The sequence below is a fragment of the Pyrgilauda ruficollis genome, unplaced genomic scaffold, assembly GCF_017590135.1.
Source record: "Pyrgilauda ruficollis isolate IOZ18807 unplaced genomic scaffold, ASM1759013v1 scaffold123, whole genome shotgun sequence".
NCBI classification, from domain to species: domain Eukaryota; kingdom Metazoa; phylum Chordata; class Aves; order Passeriformes; family Passeridae; genus Pyrgilauda; species Pyrgilauda ruficollis.
In genome coordinates, this window is record NW_024510655.1 from 268,647 (window position 1) to 284,666 (window position 16,020).

At 49.5% G+C, this 16,020-nt stretch overlaps 1 protein-coding gene across 7 annotated transcripts in view; it reads right to left on the minus strand.

Moving 5' to 3' along the window:
• Positions 1 to 236: 236 nt before the first annotated feature.
• The window catches only part of NDRG3 (NDRG family member 3), a 61,285-nt gene continuing 45,501 nt past the window's right edge, over positions 237 to 16,020 (minus strand). For 3 of the 7 annotated variants that reach the window (XM_041490464.1, XM_041490465.1, XM_041490466.1), the window contains 13 exons: positions 12,604 to 12,709; positions 11,811 to 11,931; positions 11,261 to 11,323; positions 10,877 to 10,937; positions 9,205 to 9,291; positions 8,614 to 8,670; positions 7,204 to 7,307; positions 6,750 to 6,815; positions 6,243 to 6,294; positions 4,881 to 4,928; positions 4,060 to 4,237; positions 2,258 to 2,296; positions 237 to 1,759 (listed from right to left, as the gene is read on the minus strand). In XM_041490464.1, the coding sequence (XP_041346398.1) occupies positions 1,581 to 1,759; positions 2,258 to 2,296; positions 4,060 to 4,237; positions 4,881 to 4,928; positions 6,243 to 6,294; positions 6,750 to 6,815; positions 7,204 to 7,307; positions 8,614 to 8,670; positions 9,205 to 9,291; positions 10,877 to 10,937; positions 11,261 to 11,323; positions 11,811 to 11,931; positions 12,604 to 12,709 (1,161 nt within the window). In that variant the 3' untranslated portion in view covers positions 237 to 1,580. Of the gene's footprint in view, positions 1,760 to 2,257; positions 2,297 to 4,059; positions 4,238 to 4,880; positions 4,929 to 6,242; positions 6,295 to 6,749; positions 6,816 to 7,203; positions 7,308 to 8,613; positions 8,671 to 9,204; positions 9,292 to 10,876; positions 10,938 to 11,260; positions 11,324 to 11,810; positions 11,932 to 12,603; positions 12,710 to 15,177; positions 15,598 to 16,020 lie in introns of those variants that run through there. The other 4 variants (XM_041490469.1, XM_041490467.1, XM_041490468.1 and 1 more) reach the window with 4 other exon arrangements.

Genomic DNA, 16,020 nt, shown 5'->3' on the forward strand with positions numbered 1-16,020 from the left:
CCTGTTGTTTCCATTCTGGATGTTTCTGGTTGCATTTTGGCAGAGGCCCGCTCTCCAATGCCCTTGGACAGCCTCCTGCCAGGGGCCACAGGGCCGCCAACCACATTATTCTGGTGCAGAGGTGCCCAGTCCTCTCCCTGTCCTGGGGATGTTTGCTGTACGCAGCAGGAAAGACTCAGACTGCCAAACCCCAGGGGTGCAGGTCGTGCCAAGAAAAACACCAAGAGCACATAGCATAACAATGAAACTCAGTTATAGCTTTATTCAATAACCGGTACAAAGTCCCCCTCAGGCAGAGCCTCCCGGTCCCATTCCCTACCTGCAATGGAGCAGAAAATGAGCATGACCCTGGGAGGAGTTGGCTCCCGTTAGGTCAAGGCTGCTCAGCAGTGAGGAAAGGTTTTTGCTTATCAATTGAGACTTGCAGCAGCCTGACCACTCATCCCTTTTCTCCCATTAACACCAGACCCTGGCAGCAGGCATCTGCTGTCCACCCTTGGTGACCCAGCCAGGTGTAAAAAGGTAGCACAGTTGTGAATTGCACAAAGACAGTAACTGCTACCTGCACAGAGGTGTTCACTGCTCATCCTTTTGACACGATTCACAGGAATGTGTGATTTCTGCTGCCACACTCACTGGTGTTCCCTGCCCCCATATAACTGCATCCTGTGCAGATGCTGCCTGGGACAGTGGCAGTGGGATACAAAGATGGCAGTGCAGGAGATTCTGGGATCTCCACCTGGCAAGAGGCACTGCTTCCCATTTCACAACCTGCTCAATATTAAATATTCACCTGTGCCAGGGGAGAGCAGCAACCATGTGTCGCTGCATCCTGCCCTTCTGCGGGGTCAGCAGAGGGTTGCAGAAGTGGTCTAGAGCCAGGGCTGCTGGAGTTTAATCCCTTGTACTGGGTCAATAGTGCACCTTGTTAGTGTAGTTTACTGGTTAATTGCTTTGCTTTTTCAGGAGGCTCAGGTAAGAAATCACTCTGCTCCTTCTTAACACACATACACAAGTAAGACCAAAGCAGTATTCCTGACCATTTGTTATTCTCTGCATGGCATGTGAAATAGCCCTGGGGACACACAGATCTGGGTCCCAGGTACAGCTCCACACTGCACTGCCTGCTCCAGTGCCTGGAGTGCCGCATCCTCGTGGTCTTACTTTCCCACGTCCCACCAGTGACATACCAACTGCATCACACAGGTCCTTTAGCAGAAGCACAACTAGGAAGCAATTCTAAACCTCACAAAGCCACAGAAATTATATTTAAATGAAGAGGGGAGACAACGGCTGTCATCTGGATTGATACACAGCACAGACAGGAGATGGCATCAGCATGTACAGTAATGGGACTTACAAAGACTGTGGAATGTCAACGAGTTTTAAAGAGACTGATGTCAAGGGGATACAGAAAAGATCAAAGTAATGTCAAGTACAGACTACCAAGGAGGTGGCTGCTCAGATGGGCATGCACAGGTTAGAGAGAACAGTTAATGCCGTTTTGGATGAAATGCTAAATTCTGAGTGGGTTCAGTGGGGTGAGTGGAGCTGTCTGAATCCAGAAGAGGGGCTCCTGCCTAACAGGATACTTCCATGGTTTGAGGTGCAGCCTGGAGGTCAATTCCTTCTGGGGTTCCAGCACTCCCTTCCCCATGGGTGCTGGCATGGGACCGGCTGCGGCTGCTCTCGCCGGAGCCCACGCTGGAGGAGGAGTGGCTACGGGAACGCATCAACCGCGTCATGCTGGCTGCTGGCACTGCAAGAGAGAACAAATACGGGACTCAGACAAGGAGGCAGCTCCTGGAGCCAAGACCACAGTCACTCAGGTAAGTGTCCCAGGGTAAGCACAGAAAGAGCTGTACCCTTTGGAAGAAAACTCACTCTTCCCTGTCAAATTAAGTCTCTGCATGTCTAAAGCAAGATGTTTAAGGCCCAATTTCAAAAGGTCCAAGGTGAGAAAATGCCAGCAGTGTAACTGATCCTCTGCAAGTGCAGCCACGGCCAGTGTCTGTGCAAACCAAGGCAGCTGTGGCACGGATGACCTTTTGAAAGTCAGTCTCATCACTAGAAAACCACAGAGCTGATGTCATGCAACAATCAACAAAATACAAATGAAAGGTGGAAACCCACAGCACGCACGGTACAATCATCAGCCCACCCACAGCAGGACATGCTGAGACAGAGCAAAGCACCCGGAGAACAATTCCACTCAGCACACAGACCAGGGCCGAGGTGGATGCACGGTTGGAGGTACCTGACTCAGTGCTTAGGTGGCTGAGCTGCACATAAGGGACTGGAAACAACACGAGACAAGGAAAGGGATGAATACAGGAAAGAGCCCATTAGTTGCAGTGTGTGACCAGTGGCTGCACTACTCCTGGGACCCCCAGCTACCTTTCCTTCCGTTCCCAGCTCGTACACTGCACTGAAAGCTCCCAGGATTTGTAAAAACAGCTGCTAATAAGCATCGCAGGGAGATGCCAAGCTCACCTAAAAACCCATCAGGGCCAGATCTCTTCAATGCCTTTAGCTGAGAATCCCCACTGCACACCCCACACCTGTCAAGAGAAATATGGTTTCCCCAGGATATACTACGTAACTCCAGCTATGGGACAGAAATTCATGTCTGTGGGATGACAGCATCAGACTCCTGATGCAAGTCTCCTTCAAGGCTGGTACCTTCCATCTGCAGTGTCAGCAGAAGTACATCCAGCTGCTTCAGCCCATGTACAGAAGGCAGTGAACAGCTGTTGGAGAACTGTTTTCTGTATTTCTAGCAGTGCCCAGCTGGTTTGCTTCTACCGTGTTCTCCCCAAGAGAACTGACCACACTCCACAGTCCCACAGTCTTGCCCATGAAAGCAAGACCAGTTTTCATTTCAATTTTCTCCTTCCGTTCTGGGACCAGCTACTAATTATCCTGGCCTGTCCTTCTCCAGGGCTGCGTGTCCTATTGACAAGAGAGCTGACCCCCAAAGTGCTGCTGAAATGCTGCTCCCCCTTGCTCTGACGACAGCACTTGCTGATTTTACTAACTCCAGGAACACAAGAGACATGAAAATTGAAATACTCTCAATGAGGCTGAGGGACCCTCCTCACACAGCATCTTCCTCTGCAGAATCAGGTTCCTTTGGCCAACATGACTGTCCTACATGTTTGTGTTACCTGCAGAGCCCTCAGGAAAAGGACAGGCTCTGCTAAGGCCTGACCATGACCTGGCAAATCTGTGAGGAGACCACTGCAAGTGTCCCAGCTCTTATGGTGGCCATGCTGAGTGGTCAGCCAGTCACACAAACCAACCCCTTCCCTAACTCCAGCTTTTGAAGGCTCACCCACAAAAGGGAACTCCTGACCCCAGTAGGCAAGAAAGAGCTGCTGTAGTGCACTGAGAAGCCCTTCTCCTGATGTTTCTGAGTAGTAAAGCCCTTCTTGGAGATAAAGAAGTAAAGAAGCCCTTCTCCTCCAGTTCCTCAGGAACACCAAGGGTAGGGAGCTGAGCAGCTGATAGTCTGACACACTCAGGTGACAATGTCTTCTGCCTCCACGCATGGTGAGGAAGCCATAGGGCAGGACATGCACTGGTGCAAAGCACAGCTCTCTCTGGGCTCCCTGGGTGCCTCAGAAGTCACCCAGGAACCTGTTCTGCTATTAGAGGGTTTGTTGTGGAGTATTGCTTAACCCTGGTGACTCAGAGAGAAACAGGAACATGTGAGGAGAAAGGGGGAGCTCTCATACCCAGACTAGTCATGGGGTTGCACTGCTACTTCCTTCCCCTTTGGGGAAGGTATGCACAGATTTGCTGTTCTTGGGAACACATTTTTCTGGATTGGCACAAAGACAGACTTAGAAGGTTTTACCAACACATGTCAGGGAACAACACTAGCTTGCTAAGGCATGTCAGCACACTAGTTGATTTTCCAGCATGGATGGATCTCCTGGCAACCACACTAGCTCAAGGGTAGGAACACAGGTGCCAGTGGGCTCAGATGGACCAGAAAGCTTGAGTTCCCTTCATGACAACCCTACTCCAAACCACAAAATTCTGTTTGCCACTTACTGTAGCCCATTCCCTGCACAAAGTACTTGAAGGCTTCAGTCAGCTTGCCAGGCTGTGGAAACAGAGAGGATGGCTTTAGTGCAAGCAGAACAAAGGGCTCTTTTGCCCTCAAATGCCACGGGAGAGCCAAGGTGTGTCTCACCTGAACCACCTGGGGCAAGCCACCGCAGTCGGCCATCTGCAGCAGGAAACAAAAGGCAGGTTGAGCTGTCCCTTCCTGCCCAGGAGGACAACCCCAAACCAAGCCAGCACCACCCACCCACCAGAGCTGAGAGCACCACACTGCAGCTTCCACCACCTCACCTCTACAACCAGAGCAAGACCAAGATGATACACCTTCAGGGACCTGCTGCTGAGGGAACCCTGCAGGCCATGTCACCAAGTGATCTCAGACCATGCTCCAGAAGCCCAGCACCTTCCCAGCCACCTCTCCCCCGGCCACTCTGCCCAAACCCATCACTTTGCACTTCCATACAGCTGCTGTCTGGCACATGGCAGGGCCACAGGTGAGCGTGGAAAGGACCAGTACAAAGATAGGAAAAAGGATGTTGCTGCTGCAGAGAGCAGGGTGGAGGCAGGGCATCTCTGCTAACTCTCACGGGTCTTCCCTGCCAGTTGAAGGTGGCCATAAAGCAGGGACTGGGGGGCTCCCTGACAAACTCTTCCCTCTCCAGCCCTGGCTCCATGGAGGAGAGACCACAGCCCTGAATGACTGTCCAAAAACTTCTCAAAGCCAAATGTATGGAAAGCAAAAACCTAAGTAGAGCTGAGCAAAAATAGTGTCTTTATGCTGGCCAGAATGATTCTGGAGTGGCACTTGCCTTCAGAAGGGTAGTTTTGGTTGGGTCAAGACGGGAATTGCATTCAACCTAGAAAAAAGGAGAGAGGGACACGGTGTCATACAGAAAACTCGAAGACTCAGATATAATATGTGGACTGGCTGCACCAGAAGCAGTGGCTGTCTTCAGCAATGGTAGCTTCTCTGGAGCCAGGAAGGACCAAGCAAGAAAGCAGAGACCATGTAAGACGTGAACAATGAATAAAAGATCCAGGGAGGAATGGCAGGTGTTCCATCTAAGGGACCTTGTGATGACAGGTCATGAATTCAACTGAAATCATCCCCTAGTTTTGGGATGCACTATAAAACCCTGGAGCACCTTCTGTGCTATGACAGCAAGACTGGGAGGGAAGGAGATTTCTGTGCAATGCAGCATAAGGGAGGTCACTCAGTCCCCTGGCCAGACAAGAAGGCCACCACCACCTCTTCTCTGCAAGACTGCTGCAAAAAGGAAATAGGCAGGGGCTCTATAGGAAAGCAACCTCAGCAGGGGACAGGGAACCTGGGCAGCCAGACAGGCACATTAACATGCAGAAGACCTTATACTGTACTGTACTGTGGCCAGTAAGCAATGGGAATCTTCAGGGATACTATCCTGGAAAACTTAAAACTTGCAGACTTCATTTCAGACTTCCAGATCAAAGAGACCAAGGCAACAGGCCATGGCCAGAAAATGTTCTCCATGCATGGCTCCTAGGTTCAAGTTACTGCTTCAGGAGACTCCTATACTCTTCCACAGTTTTAGACAGCTGCTTTTGTTCACAACCCCCTGGTCTCCCCATGATCCCTGCCTGACAGGGAGGAGCAACATCCACCACAACCACACCACCCTGTGCCATGCCCTGTTTATAGCTGTGCTGGGAGGGAAGTGGGCTGTGGGTGTCTGCAGAGGACAGAGCTCCCAAGTGCTGCCTTTCTGGTGATGCAGTACTCTAAGAGAGCTCTACCTGACTCCCCAGCACAAGAACTGGAGTCACACTCAGTTAGTTTTAATCCCCAGGTAGCCCCAGCAAAACAGCAAAACAACAGCAATTCAAGACTTGAATCAAACTGCAGGCAGCAGCCTGGCAGAGCTCAGGGAACGATGCACGATCCCAAACAGGGTCCTTTGCATCACCTGTTGAGCAGGGTGCTCATTCAGATTCTGCCATCCTCACCTTGGAGTTGCCCTGAGGGCCATTCAGGGCCCCTGAGCCTCGGCTCTCCCATGCTGAAGCACTGAAAAAGAGCTTGGGACAAAGAGCCACTGTCTGTAACTAATTCTGAGCAAGGCGAAAGCACTGCAGGGTTGCTAAGTGACTTGTGGGGCTAATGTCACAAGAGGAAAGAGTTCATGGATACATACCACTGCTTCCACAGCAGGTGAGTTGTCACCAACAACAAGCAAGGCAGGGCACCTGGTCAAAAGCCAAAACAGAGGTGTTACTCCAAGTGCAAAGGGGTTTCTGAGAAGGCTGAGCTCTGTGAATCAACACCCTCATGAAAGGTTAACAAAAAAAGGTTCAGCAAAATCCCTGCCTGCCATCACCTTGGCATTTTGTTGTACCAAATCATTCTCCAGGGCTTGCAGATGCACCCAGACTGTCCTCTCCATGCACGCCAACTGGCACTGCTGTTGCACATATGTGCCTCTGACCCTGCCTTTTGGAGAAATTCAGTGTATTCTTAATGAGAGGACTTCCAGACACCTCTGCCCCATAGCAGCTGACAGTCCTGTTACCACAGCCTGGGACTGTCGTGGACAGTCTTCCTAGCACTTGAGCTTGGTGCAGCTCTTGCTGAGAAGCAACATCTTTTCTGCTGAAGAGACTGCAGAGTCAGCAACTCAGATAGACTCATTCAGACAACTTACTTGAGTGTTTTTGCAATCATTTCATTGACACCAACAACTGGTCTCTCAATTTCTAGATCTTTACGACTGAAAGACAAAACAGAACAGTACTCCATTAAATCTGCAGAGGAAATTGATTATCATGGGGGCACACAAAATCCAACCATGAGTGCTGGCTCCAGCACCCAGGCAACTCCATGCATTATGCCCTGAGCAAGAGCCCCAGCAGTCATTCCCAGAAAACAGGATTCATCCTCTCATGGCATTGCTGTGTGCCCAGAGATGAGCTACTGAGGTGTGACAGGGCCTGGGGGCATACACAAGGGCTAGGTTTGGCTCAGGATATCAGCTGAAAACTAGGCTTAGGATAAAGGTTCCCCTGATACAATACCCAATAGGATAACACATATGGCAGCAATTCTACTGAGTTGGGAAGCTATGGGAGCTGTCTGCCAGGCAAAAAGGCATCCGATACCTGTTGTATGAAGTGAGGAACAGCTGAAGGTTATCTTGGTTAATGTCCTGCGCAATATGAAGCCTGTATGTTTGAATCAAATCTAGATTTGCCTGCAGTTCCTCCTGTACAAAAGCAGAAGAATTGAAGAACAGGTAACATACTTTTCACAAATAAAGAAGCAACAGTCATAAAAATGCCAAAGCATTAAAGCGCGTCCATCCACGTCATTCCCTGTGAACAGTGACACAGAGGGCAGCAACTCCACACTGCATAAGGATCCCAGAGACAGGAAGTGTTTATGTGATGTGCTGGTACATGCTGTGCTTTGGTAATGTGACCACACTTTTACAACTGATAGTGCACAAGCTGCTGCCAAAGTACAAGCATCCAGAGGTGGGATAAGTTAACTCCCAAGCCTCAGCAACGCTTACACAGATACAAATCACTCTGCGTTTGGCAGGTCTTCCACTTACTCGGTGGGAGTAAGTCTTCTCAGTGGGAGCTCAAGCCCTCACTGAGACCACAGGGCAGTGGGTGCTGAATGGTGTATGTGCTGTGCCTCAAAACTCCAATGCACTTACACTTAATGTTTAAGAAGCAAAATACATAATAATACTAATAAACGTAATAAAGTAAAAAAATACTTAAGCTGTAAGACTGTGACCAGGGGAAAAGTTCAATTCCAGCACCCAGTTATAAGAAGAAACTGCATTCTGAGAGAGCCAGAGAGAACAGGGAATGCAAGGAAGCACTACATACAATGAAGGGGCTTGACAGTGGGAAGAGAGCAGGATGTGCACAGGAGCAAGCGTGCTGGAGAAGGAAGCATTCCTTTCAGTGCTGATGTGTTGTTGCAAGAAGACTCCAGGTCAGGGACTCATCTGCTGTGTGGCATATACAGTGTGCACAATGCACTATCCCTGCCACTGCCCAGTAAGCCTGTTGGCTGAGAGACAGCTAATCCCAAGCAGAAGGCATTGCTGTATTCAAAGCTTTCAGGAGGGGCTGGTTTGCCTCTGCTGAAACTGAAGGGCAAGATGAAGAGCAGAATGCAGCAGTTCAACCTCTGAACAAATACAAGATCCCACTGCCAGCTCCCAGCTGGCCTGTGCTCTACCCACAGTCCAAATGCTTCCATGCTGGCTACAGAGAACTGGCTGCCACTCGTTTCTGCCACTCGTTTCTGTGGTCCTGGGCACCACAAAGGAATTCTACCACCAGTGCACAGCCTGGAGACAGTGAGGGCAGGAGTGAGGATGCCACTGCCCTGCATGCCAACCCCAATGTCAGCTTGACACACAGAGAAAATGGTACTACCTGTGGCAACCCTTATCTGATGGACCAGAACTATTTGGGAGCAGACACATACAGAAGTTATAGCTCCATGCACAGTTGTACAAGCAACATTAACATCTGCTGGGTACTTACATGGCCAAAATGATGTGCCAAGACAATATCCACTATGTTGGTTGTCCAGCCTGAAAACTGAAGAGTGGCCATGAATGAGGAGGAGAGTAACAGAAAAATGCAGTTTCATCACACATTGCAAAACAGCTACTCAGAGTAAAGGAAACAATGAAGTAACTATTCATATTATACAAGAGGCAAATGCCTGAAGCTTGGGATGGACATGCAAAGCTTCAAAGAAACTGTGTATACACAACCCAGGTCTCCAAAACACCTGAAACCTTAAATAACTTCAAGGCACCAGAATAAGAGAATAATTAAGAGATCCATTCAATATCAATCAAATTAAGCCTCCAAGCAGAGGAATCAGAGGAAAGCTGAGTGATCCAAGCAGTTTATCTGCATTTCTCATTCACATGATCATGCCCACCCATGCTCCTGTGACAGAGGCCATACTATACCCAGACTTAGAACACAACAGGGACAAGAAATGAAATTGTACAGTTTTTGCCAGAAATGGAAAAAATCCTGTATCCTGTCCTTTTTTTTTTACTCTACACACTGTTCATTAGGTGCTGTGGAGAGCACATGTGTGGGAAAGCAGAATCTCACCTTGGATGCTGCCCAATCAATCCACCCCTTTGCACATGGATCAACATTAATAAGAACAAGTCCCTCCACCAGGTCAGGGTGGTTGAGCTGTGGGAAGAGAGCAGAGGCACACTCAGAAGGATGATTCAGTCCACACAGTGGTCAACAGCTGGTGCAGAAGCTGGAAAGCTTCTTGCAAAAGGTGCAAGACAAACTAGGGAGCTCCTCTGTGCCAGGCAGCCAGTGGCTCCCAGCAAGACCAGACCTGACTTAGTTGTGGCACTGAGGTGCTCCACAGCACCTATAGACTCAGCAGTGCCTTCTGGTGACCTGTGTGCCCCTGTGCTGGGGGCACCGCTGCAGGTCCTGCTCAGGCCCTGTGTGTTACAGGGAGCAGCAACCTTCTTTGCTCCAATCCAGCACCTCTGTGAGGAACCTCGACAAGCTACTATGCCTGGAGAGCATCTCATTCTCCTCAAGGAAGAAGCAGTTTTCCCAGTGGAAATGGGGCAAACGGCAGGGGAGTTAGTGCTGAGGCCCCCAAGCCCCTGCAGTACAGAAAGCTTGAGCTACAGGGCACTCTCTCCCCAGACAGCACCCCTGCTGCCCCCCGCCTGCAGACAACCCTTCCCTGCTCCATCCAGCAACCCAAAACCCTCCAGTGTACCTCGGGCTGTACCTGGGCAGCACAGGTACAAAGCACTTATGAGAACTGCTTGCAAATACAAACTCAGAAATCAGAGGCAACCAACCTCTGCTGAGTTCTGGGCTTGCTCCAAGGCAGCTCTCCTGCACTCTGCATTGATGTGAAAGAGAAGGAAACATCTCTGTCCTCAGCAGGGAACTGCCCGCAGCCCAGAGAGTGTGGCAAGGGCACACTTGTGGCATTTCGTTGAGGACTAAGGCTGATTTGCACTAACTCCTCTTTAGCAAGGCTGAAAACTATCCAAGATACAGAAGGCAAGGAACAGTGAAACACCAATGCCTCACACTGCCCCAGCTCAATCCTGACTGTAGGGAGTGGGACAGAGAACTTTGTGTAAGGAGGGACAGCTGCCTAGCACAGTGGCTTGAAGAAATGATGGTGGCCTAAACAACTGGCAACTCTCTGCATACAATAACATGAAGCAAACTTTACTGAAAATGTCAGATTTTCTGGGATTTTTTAACACTAACTCTGAAAGACTCAAGCAAATTCCTGATAAATTCCTGTATTGTACTAAATGATACCCACTGATTTCACATTAACACTACACCAGAGAGAAATGTATAAGCAGGTACCAAAATAGAAGCAGCTCTCTCGTGCAAGGGTGGAGCAAAATCTGCTTCCTTCCAGTGACAAAGCACATTCCACATCAACACCAGTTTGGAGTACATCACCACATCCATTCTTTGCTGCCACAAACAGTGGACACAGCACACAGTCGTGCAGTTGGTCTCTGTGAAGATCCAAGACTGACTATTCCTAGCACCCAGGATGGGCTCAGCTGACTCAAAGGCATCACATTACAATGTTTCCATGCCTGGCACGACTTCAGAGTAACCCCAAATACTCCAACATAACCATATGGATGGAGGTAGCTCTCCCATGGCGCCCTGCATCCCTGCTGTAATTACTGAAGGTTACTTTTCCCATGCCCCACACAGTCTTATGGACAGTCCACGTGAGTCAGAGCAGTGAAGAGATACTTACTGCACACCTGCTGAGGACATAAGCACCAGCTCCTAGGCCAATCCCAATGAAGCTTTTCAGGCTGAAATACAGGCATTTCACAGTCAGCACAACTAACTTAGCTCAGCTGAAGCATCCCTAGAGGCAAAGCCTTTCCCCTCTGCATCCAGCTGTGCACTTATGGTTTGTTTTTAAAACAATGCAGTAATGATGCAGCAGCCATAAATTGCTTCATGTAGCAGACGGTGTCCCCAGCACAAACTAGACAGGGTCCCACTGGTGAGCAGATACTTGTGCCTCTGGGGACACCTCAGTGAGCATATCAGTCATGGCAAGCAGAGACTGAAGTAGGTGCTGGAATAGCAGTATACAGCTGGCTCACCCCATTTCCTTTCAGAGACTTACTTTAGGTGTGTCAGAACAGCAGGTAACATTTCAGCCAGTTCATCCATACTGGGATACTGGTACCTGAAAAGCAAGGGAGCACCTCCAAATACAGCCTTTCAGAGGTTACTTTCCAGTTCCCCTCAAGGTAGGAGGGACAAAGAACATCTAATAGACATGTGCACAGGTTATTAATGTGCAATGATACTGTATGTTTCAGCTGACTGTGTGGATCCCATCCCTCAGAGCAAGTCTAACACAGAGCTATGGTGTTTTGGGCAGTCAGACTTCTGTGGCAAGATGGACAGATGAAATGCCAGCTCAACTGCAGTGTGCTGGGTTCATGTTCAAGTCAGAAAGGTGGTACCAGACTCAGCCCTAGTGAGGGCTTTACCCATGCCTTAGTAATTGGAGAGTTCCCTGAATGACCCTTGGAAAGCTTCCTCATCTTGCCATGTCCTCTGCTGCTGGCACCTGCTTACCACTACACTCAGCCTGGCAGTCCCAGCTGGCTTAAACTGGGTGCTACCTCAGTCCAAACTGAAAACATGGGTCACTGCAGAGCTCTTACCCAGATGGGAATGGGGGGGCTCCTTCCTGTTGGCCTGGTGCATCCACATGGCACACAGCAAAATGATGGGTGATCTCTTGCATGTCTTCAAAGTTAAAGAATGCATTAAAACAGGATTTGTCTGAAACAACAACAAGAAGAAATTAGACACTTCTTTAAGTTTTATTGCAAGCCACCCTCCAAACACCATGGCACACACCTGCAGGAGCTCAAGACCCCACAGGGCTGTGGGTGCTGGATGGTGTATGTGTTGTGCCTCAGAACTGCAATGCAGCACTGAGTCAGCAATGGAATTGCCATGACTGGAGGGCAGGCAGACAAACAACAGTCAGCCTGCAATGCCCCAGAAAGCAAGGCCTCGCAGCACCTGGGTACATAAAGCACTCACAGAGAAGTACCTGTGTGAACGTAACAGCACATTTTGGGTGGGAAGACATCAAAAGAGCAACTGCGCCCACCAGAATATTACACTACTGCTGCAGCCATGTAGAAGGGACTTGTTCACCTGCCCAGCACCCAGAGAATGGATGCCCTATCACACAGTGCAGCAAGTCAGCTAGAGCACTATGGTGTGTTGGGTGGACCTATTTCCATCTTTCCACCGTGGCCCTACCTTTCAAGGGCTGTTGGTTTGGACAGGTGCATGCCATGCGCTCTCTCCCCTGCAGACCTTTATCTTTTCACCTTGGAATGACCTCATCTCAGCTCCATACTAGGCCTGCTACTCCCCATGCTCAAAAGCAAATACCACGAATAATCACTTTTTCAGGGTCCTGGCAATGCAAGGGCTTACGGTTGAGGCCAATGTCATGGTATGTGAGGATGACAGGTCTGTTCCCCTTGGGTGTGCCCCGCATGGTGACATGAACCACTCCGAAAGCTGTCTCAATGTCATGTTCCTGCAGAGAGAGAAGAAGGAGCCCCGGTGTTACATGTGCTGCCTTCACCGGGAACCCTAACTGAGGGCCAGCAGCAAGGGCCTCATTCCCACTTTAACACTGCTCTCCTACCCACAGTACAGCTCTTGAAATCACAGAATGGCTTGGGTTGGAAGGGTCCTTAAACACCATCTCATTCCACTCCCTGGTCACATGCAGGGATACTTTCCACTGTACCAGGTTGCTCCAAGACCCATCCAACCTGGCCAATCCACAACCCTGTCAAACCTCCGTATCCAATCTCTGTGTCCAACCACTGCCAAAGCCACTTGCTTTTGTACAGATGTGCAAATGGTCTGGGGCTGCATCTTCTCATGACCAAGATCTCTGGGATAGCTATGGACTTTGGAAAAGCTGTGGAGATGTCAGGAAAGCTGGGTACACAATATCACCTGTAGATCCCTTCTCTCATCTACAGAAATCAATGGAGGGACATGCTCTTACAGTAACAACAAAAAGCACCAATTATTTTCTTGATATTAAGAAAGTATCTTAGAAAAACGCCACATGGTTCAGTTTGAAGATGGGACATTACAACCTCAGAAATATGTTTTACTAATTTACATAATGCATATTATTTTTTTTTTAAACAGTAATTTTGAACAACCTGAAAGTCATTAAATCAAATACAGGACTGGTGAGAGTACCTGCCTTGCAGCACATCAGAAATCCACCTCACCCACTTTCTGGGCACTCCTGAGATATGGTTGTGGGGCAGACTGATTCATTCTTGCAGTGCAAGACCATCCTTCACCCAGCTGTGCTTCTTTTCAAGAACTCCAAAGCCCCTCTCTTCCCTTGCTTCATGAGTGTGGCAACAGGAGGACACTGGCCCAGCTAAATCACATGAGGTAGCTGAAACCATTTCAAGGCTTGTGTTTGAAGGGTAACAAGACACCCCTGTCTGTCCTTGTCCTCAGAATGGGGCTGGGCTTTGCCTGCATGCAGCTGTTGCATTGTGCATGTATGGAAGCTGGAGTACTTATCTACAAAGCAGCAGAGACCCACCTGCAGATGACATTATCTTATCTGAGGCTCATCTGGCTCCCTTTTCCTTAGGAAGAGATTGGGCGTAGGAAAGGACTCGCCTGTGTGTGCAGAGCGAGCATGTGTCCACAATTCCTGTCCTCACAGCAAGGCTGCACAGAGCAGCCCACGGTGCAGTCCCTGCTTCCTCAGCCTGCAGCAACCTCCAGGCTCTGCCCCTTGCCCGTGTCTCAGCTCTCAGGGGTGCTCTGCTGAGCTGGACAAAGCTCTGTCCTGTACCTCTGACGGATGTGCTGTACAGCCACAGCGCTGGACTCCAGTTTAGTGCTCTCCAAGCCTGCAGGTCCTTTAAATAACGAGTCCTTTAAATAAAGTGGCCACTTTTGGAGAAGACAACTGGCAGTGCAGGTGGCTGGAAGGGTGAAACACAGTTAACTCAATGGAGAGTGCAGCAAGTGCCCAAGTGGCTGCAGCCTGCGACCCTCACCTGCACTTCCCTATGCCCCTGAGGGCTGGACTAAGGACTACCACTAAGAGCAGGTCTCTCTGCCAGCTCTGGCACTTGCTGGGCTCTTCCATAAACAACTATCCAGTTACCTTTTTTTTTTTTTTTTTTAATTCATCTTGCTTTGTTAGACTACTGCCAGGTCAGTGAGTTAAGAAGCTCATAAAGTGGTCTGGCAAATGCTGGTTCTGTTTCAGAGTCCAAGGGGAGTGCATGGGGGGCAGAAGGAATAGCCTTGCCTGAGCACAAGATCAATTAAACTGACTCATGGCTCATGAAAGGGGATAAGGGAGGGTCTATAGGTAGCCGCAAAAGGTCAACTATCAAATAGAAGCACAAACACTAGACTGAGAAAATAATGAGAAAAGCACAGAAAGCAACAAAAGAGCTGATGATATTGAAACATGTCTGCAACACAGCCTTTTCTGTAGTTACATTTGAACTTACTGCTACAGTCACACATGCCTTTACTAGGTGAGTCACAGGACAAGGTATTATAAATAGAAACCTCCTTCCCTTCAGAGCCTCTATCCAAGTATCTGACTGTGTTTCACACTGCAGCACCCTGCAGTTCTGTTTTCCAAAGCTGAGCTTGGATCTCACCTCTCAGGTGGGGAAGGAAAAGTTTCCTTGAGCTAATAATCAATTTTTGGTCTCCTGCTTACTTTGACTTTGCAGACTGTGTAAACTGCAATCCGGGGGACAGGGAACTACCCTGCTGCTCTTCAGTCACATTAGTGACTCACTTACGAGGAATGCATACTTGTTAGAAGTTAGGATTTTTTTTTTCCTTTCTCTCAGGGAATTTTCTCCCATATGTTGCCTAAGAGATGATAATAACCAGTACTTAAGAGAGACAAAAGAAGTGACCAAGGTGGGGGAAAGGAGTGCAGCTGGCTGCAGCCACTTAGCCGGGGGCTGCGGAATTTTCTCTTACATTTCATTTGTCACCCTGGGTGCGCCCGCCTCTGCCGTTCCAGCTGCTTCCAAGGTTGCTGCTGCAGTCCATGTCACCGTGCGGAGGCGCAGCGGGACCGGCTGTCCCTGAGGGCTCCAAAGGAAGCCCCTTCTCCATCCCTCCCGCCGGCCGCCCGCCAGTGCCGTGTGCAGAGGGGGCCGAGCTCGCGCCACAGCGCCCCCTGCAGCCGCGGGGGAATCATCGCCCGCCCCGCCCGGCGGGAGCCAGCAGCGCCCCTGCTGGCTGCGCCCGGAACTGCACGGCAGGGGAAGGCGCCTGCAGCGGGACAAGGCGGCCCTGGGGCTCTGCGGCTGCTCCTCGCTGTGCCGGGGCTGCCGTTTGTTTGCCGTGTTATACACACACACGCTGCTGAGGAACCGCTATTCCTCCTCTCATACCTTTGTCTGAAAGCCCTGGAATTTCAAAGTTGTAATAATTCAGAGGGAAGGGGGTCATATTTGCCATTTCAAGGGAGGTTCCCGCCTTCTTTGGCAGACACCTGTCCTTCAAACCAGAACAACACTGAACATGGCAGCAACATAAGGAATTCCATCTTTAACAAATCTCAGCAAGCAGTATTTAAAAAATATAAGATGCTAAATCTGCAAACTTCTCATTCTGCCCAGTACAGCATCAATGCCTCAGACTGGGAGCTCTTAAGGCTACTTCTTATTTCTCTTGTTAGTTCCCTGGCAAGGTGGAGATTCTCCTCCTGGAAAGCAGCTACTCTTCTCTGCTCTGAATAAAGCATATTACTTTTTACAGCCTTTCCCTTTTACAGCTTTCTCCTTTCTACAAAGGGAGCAGCAGACAGTACAACTA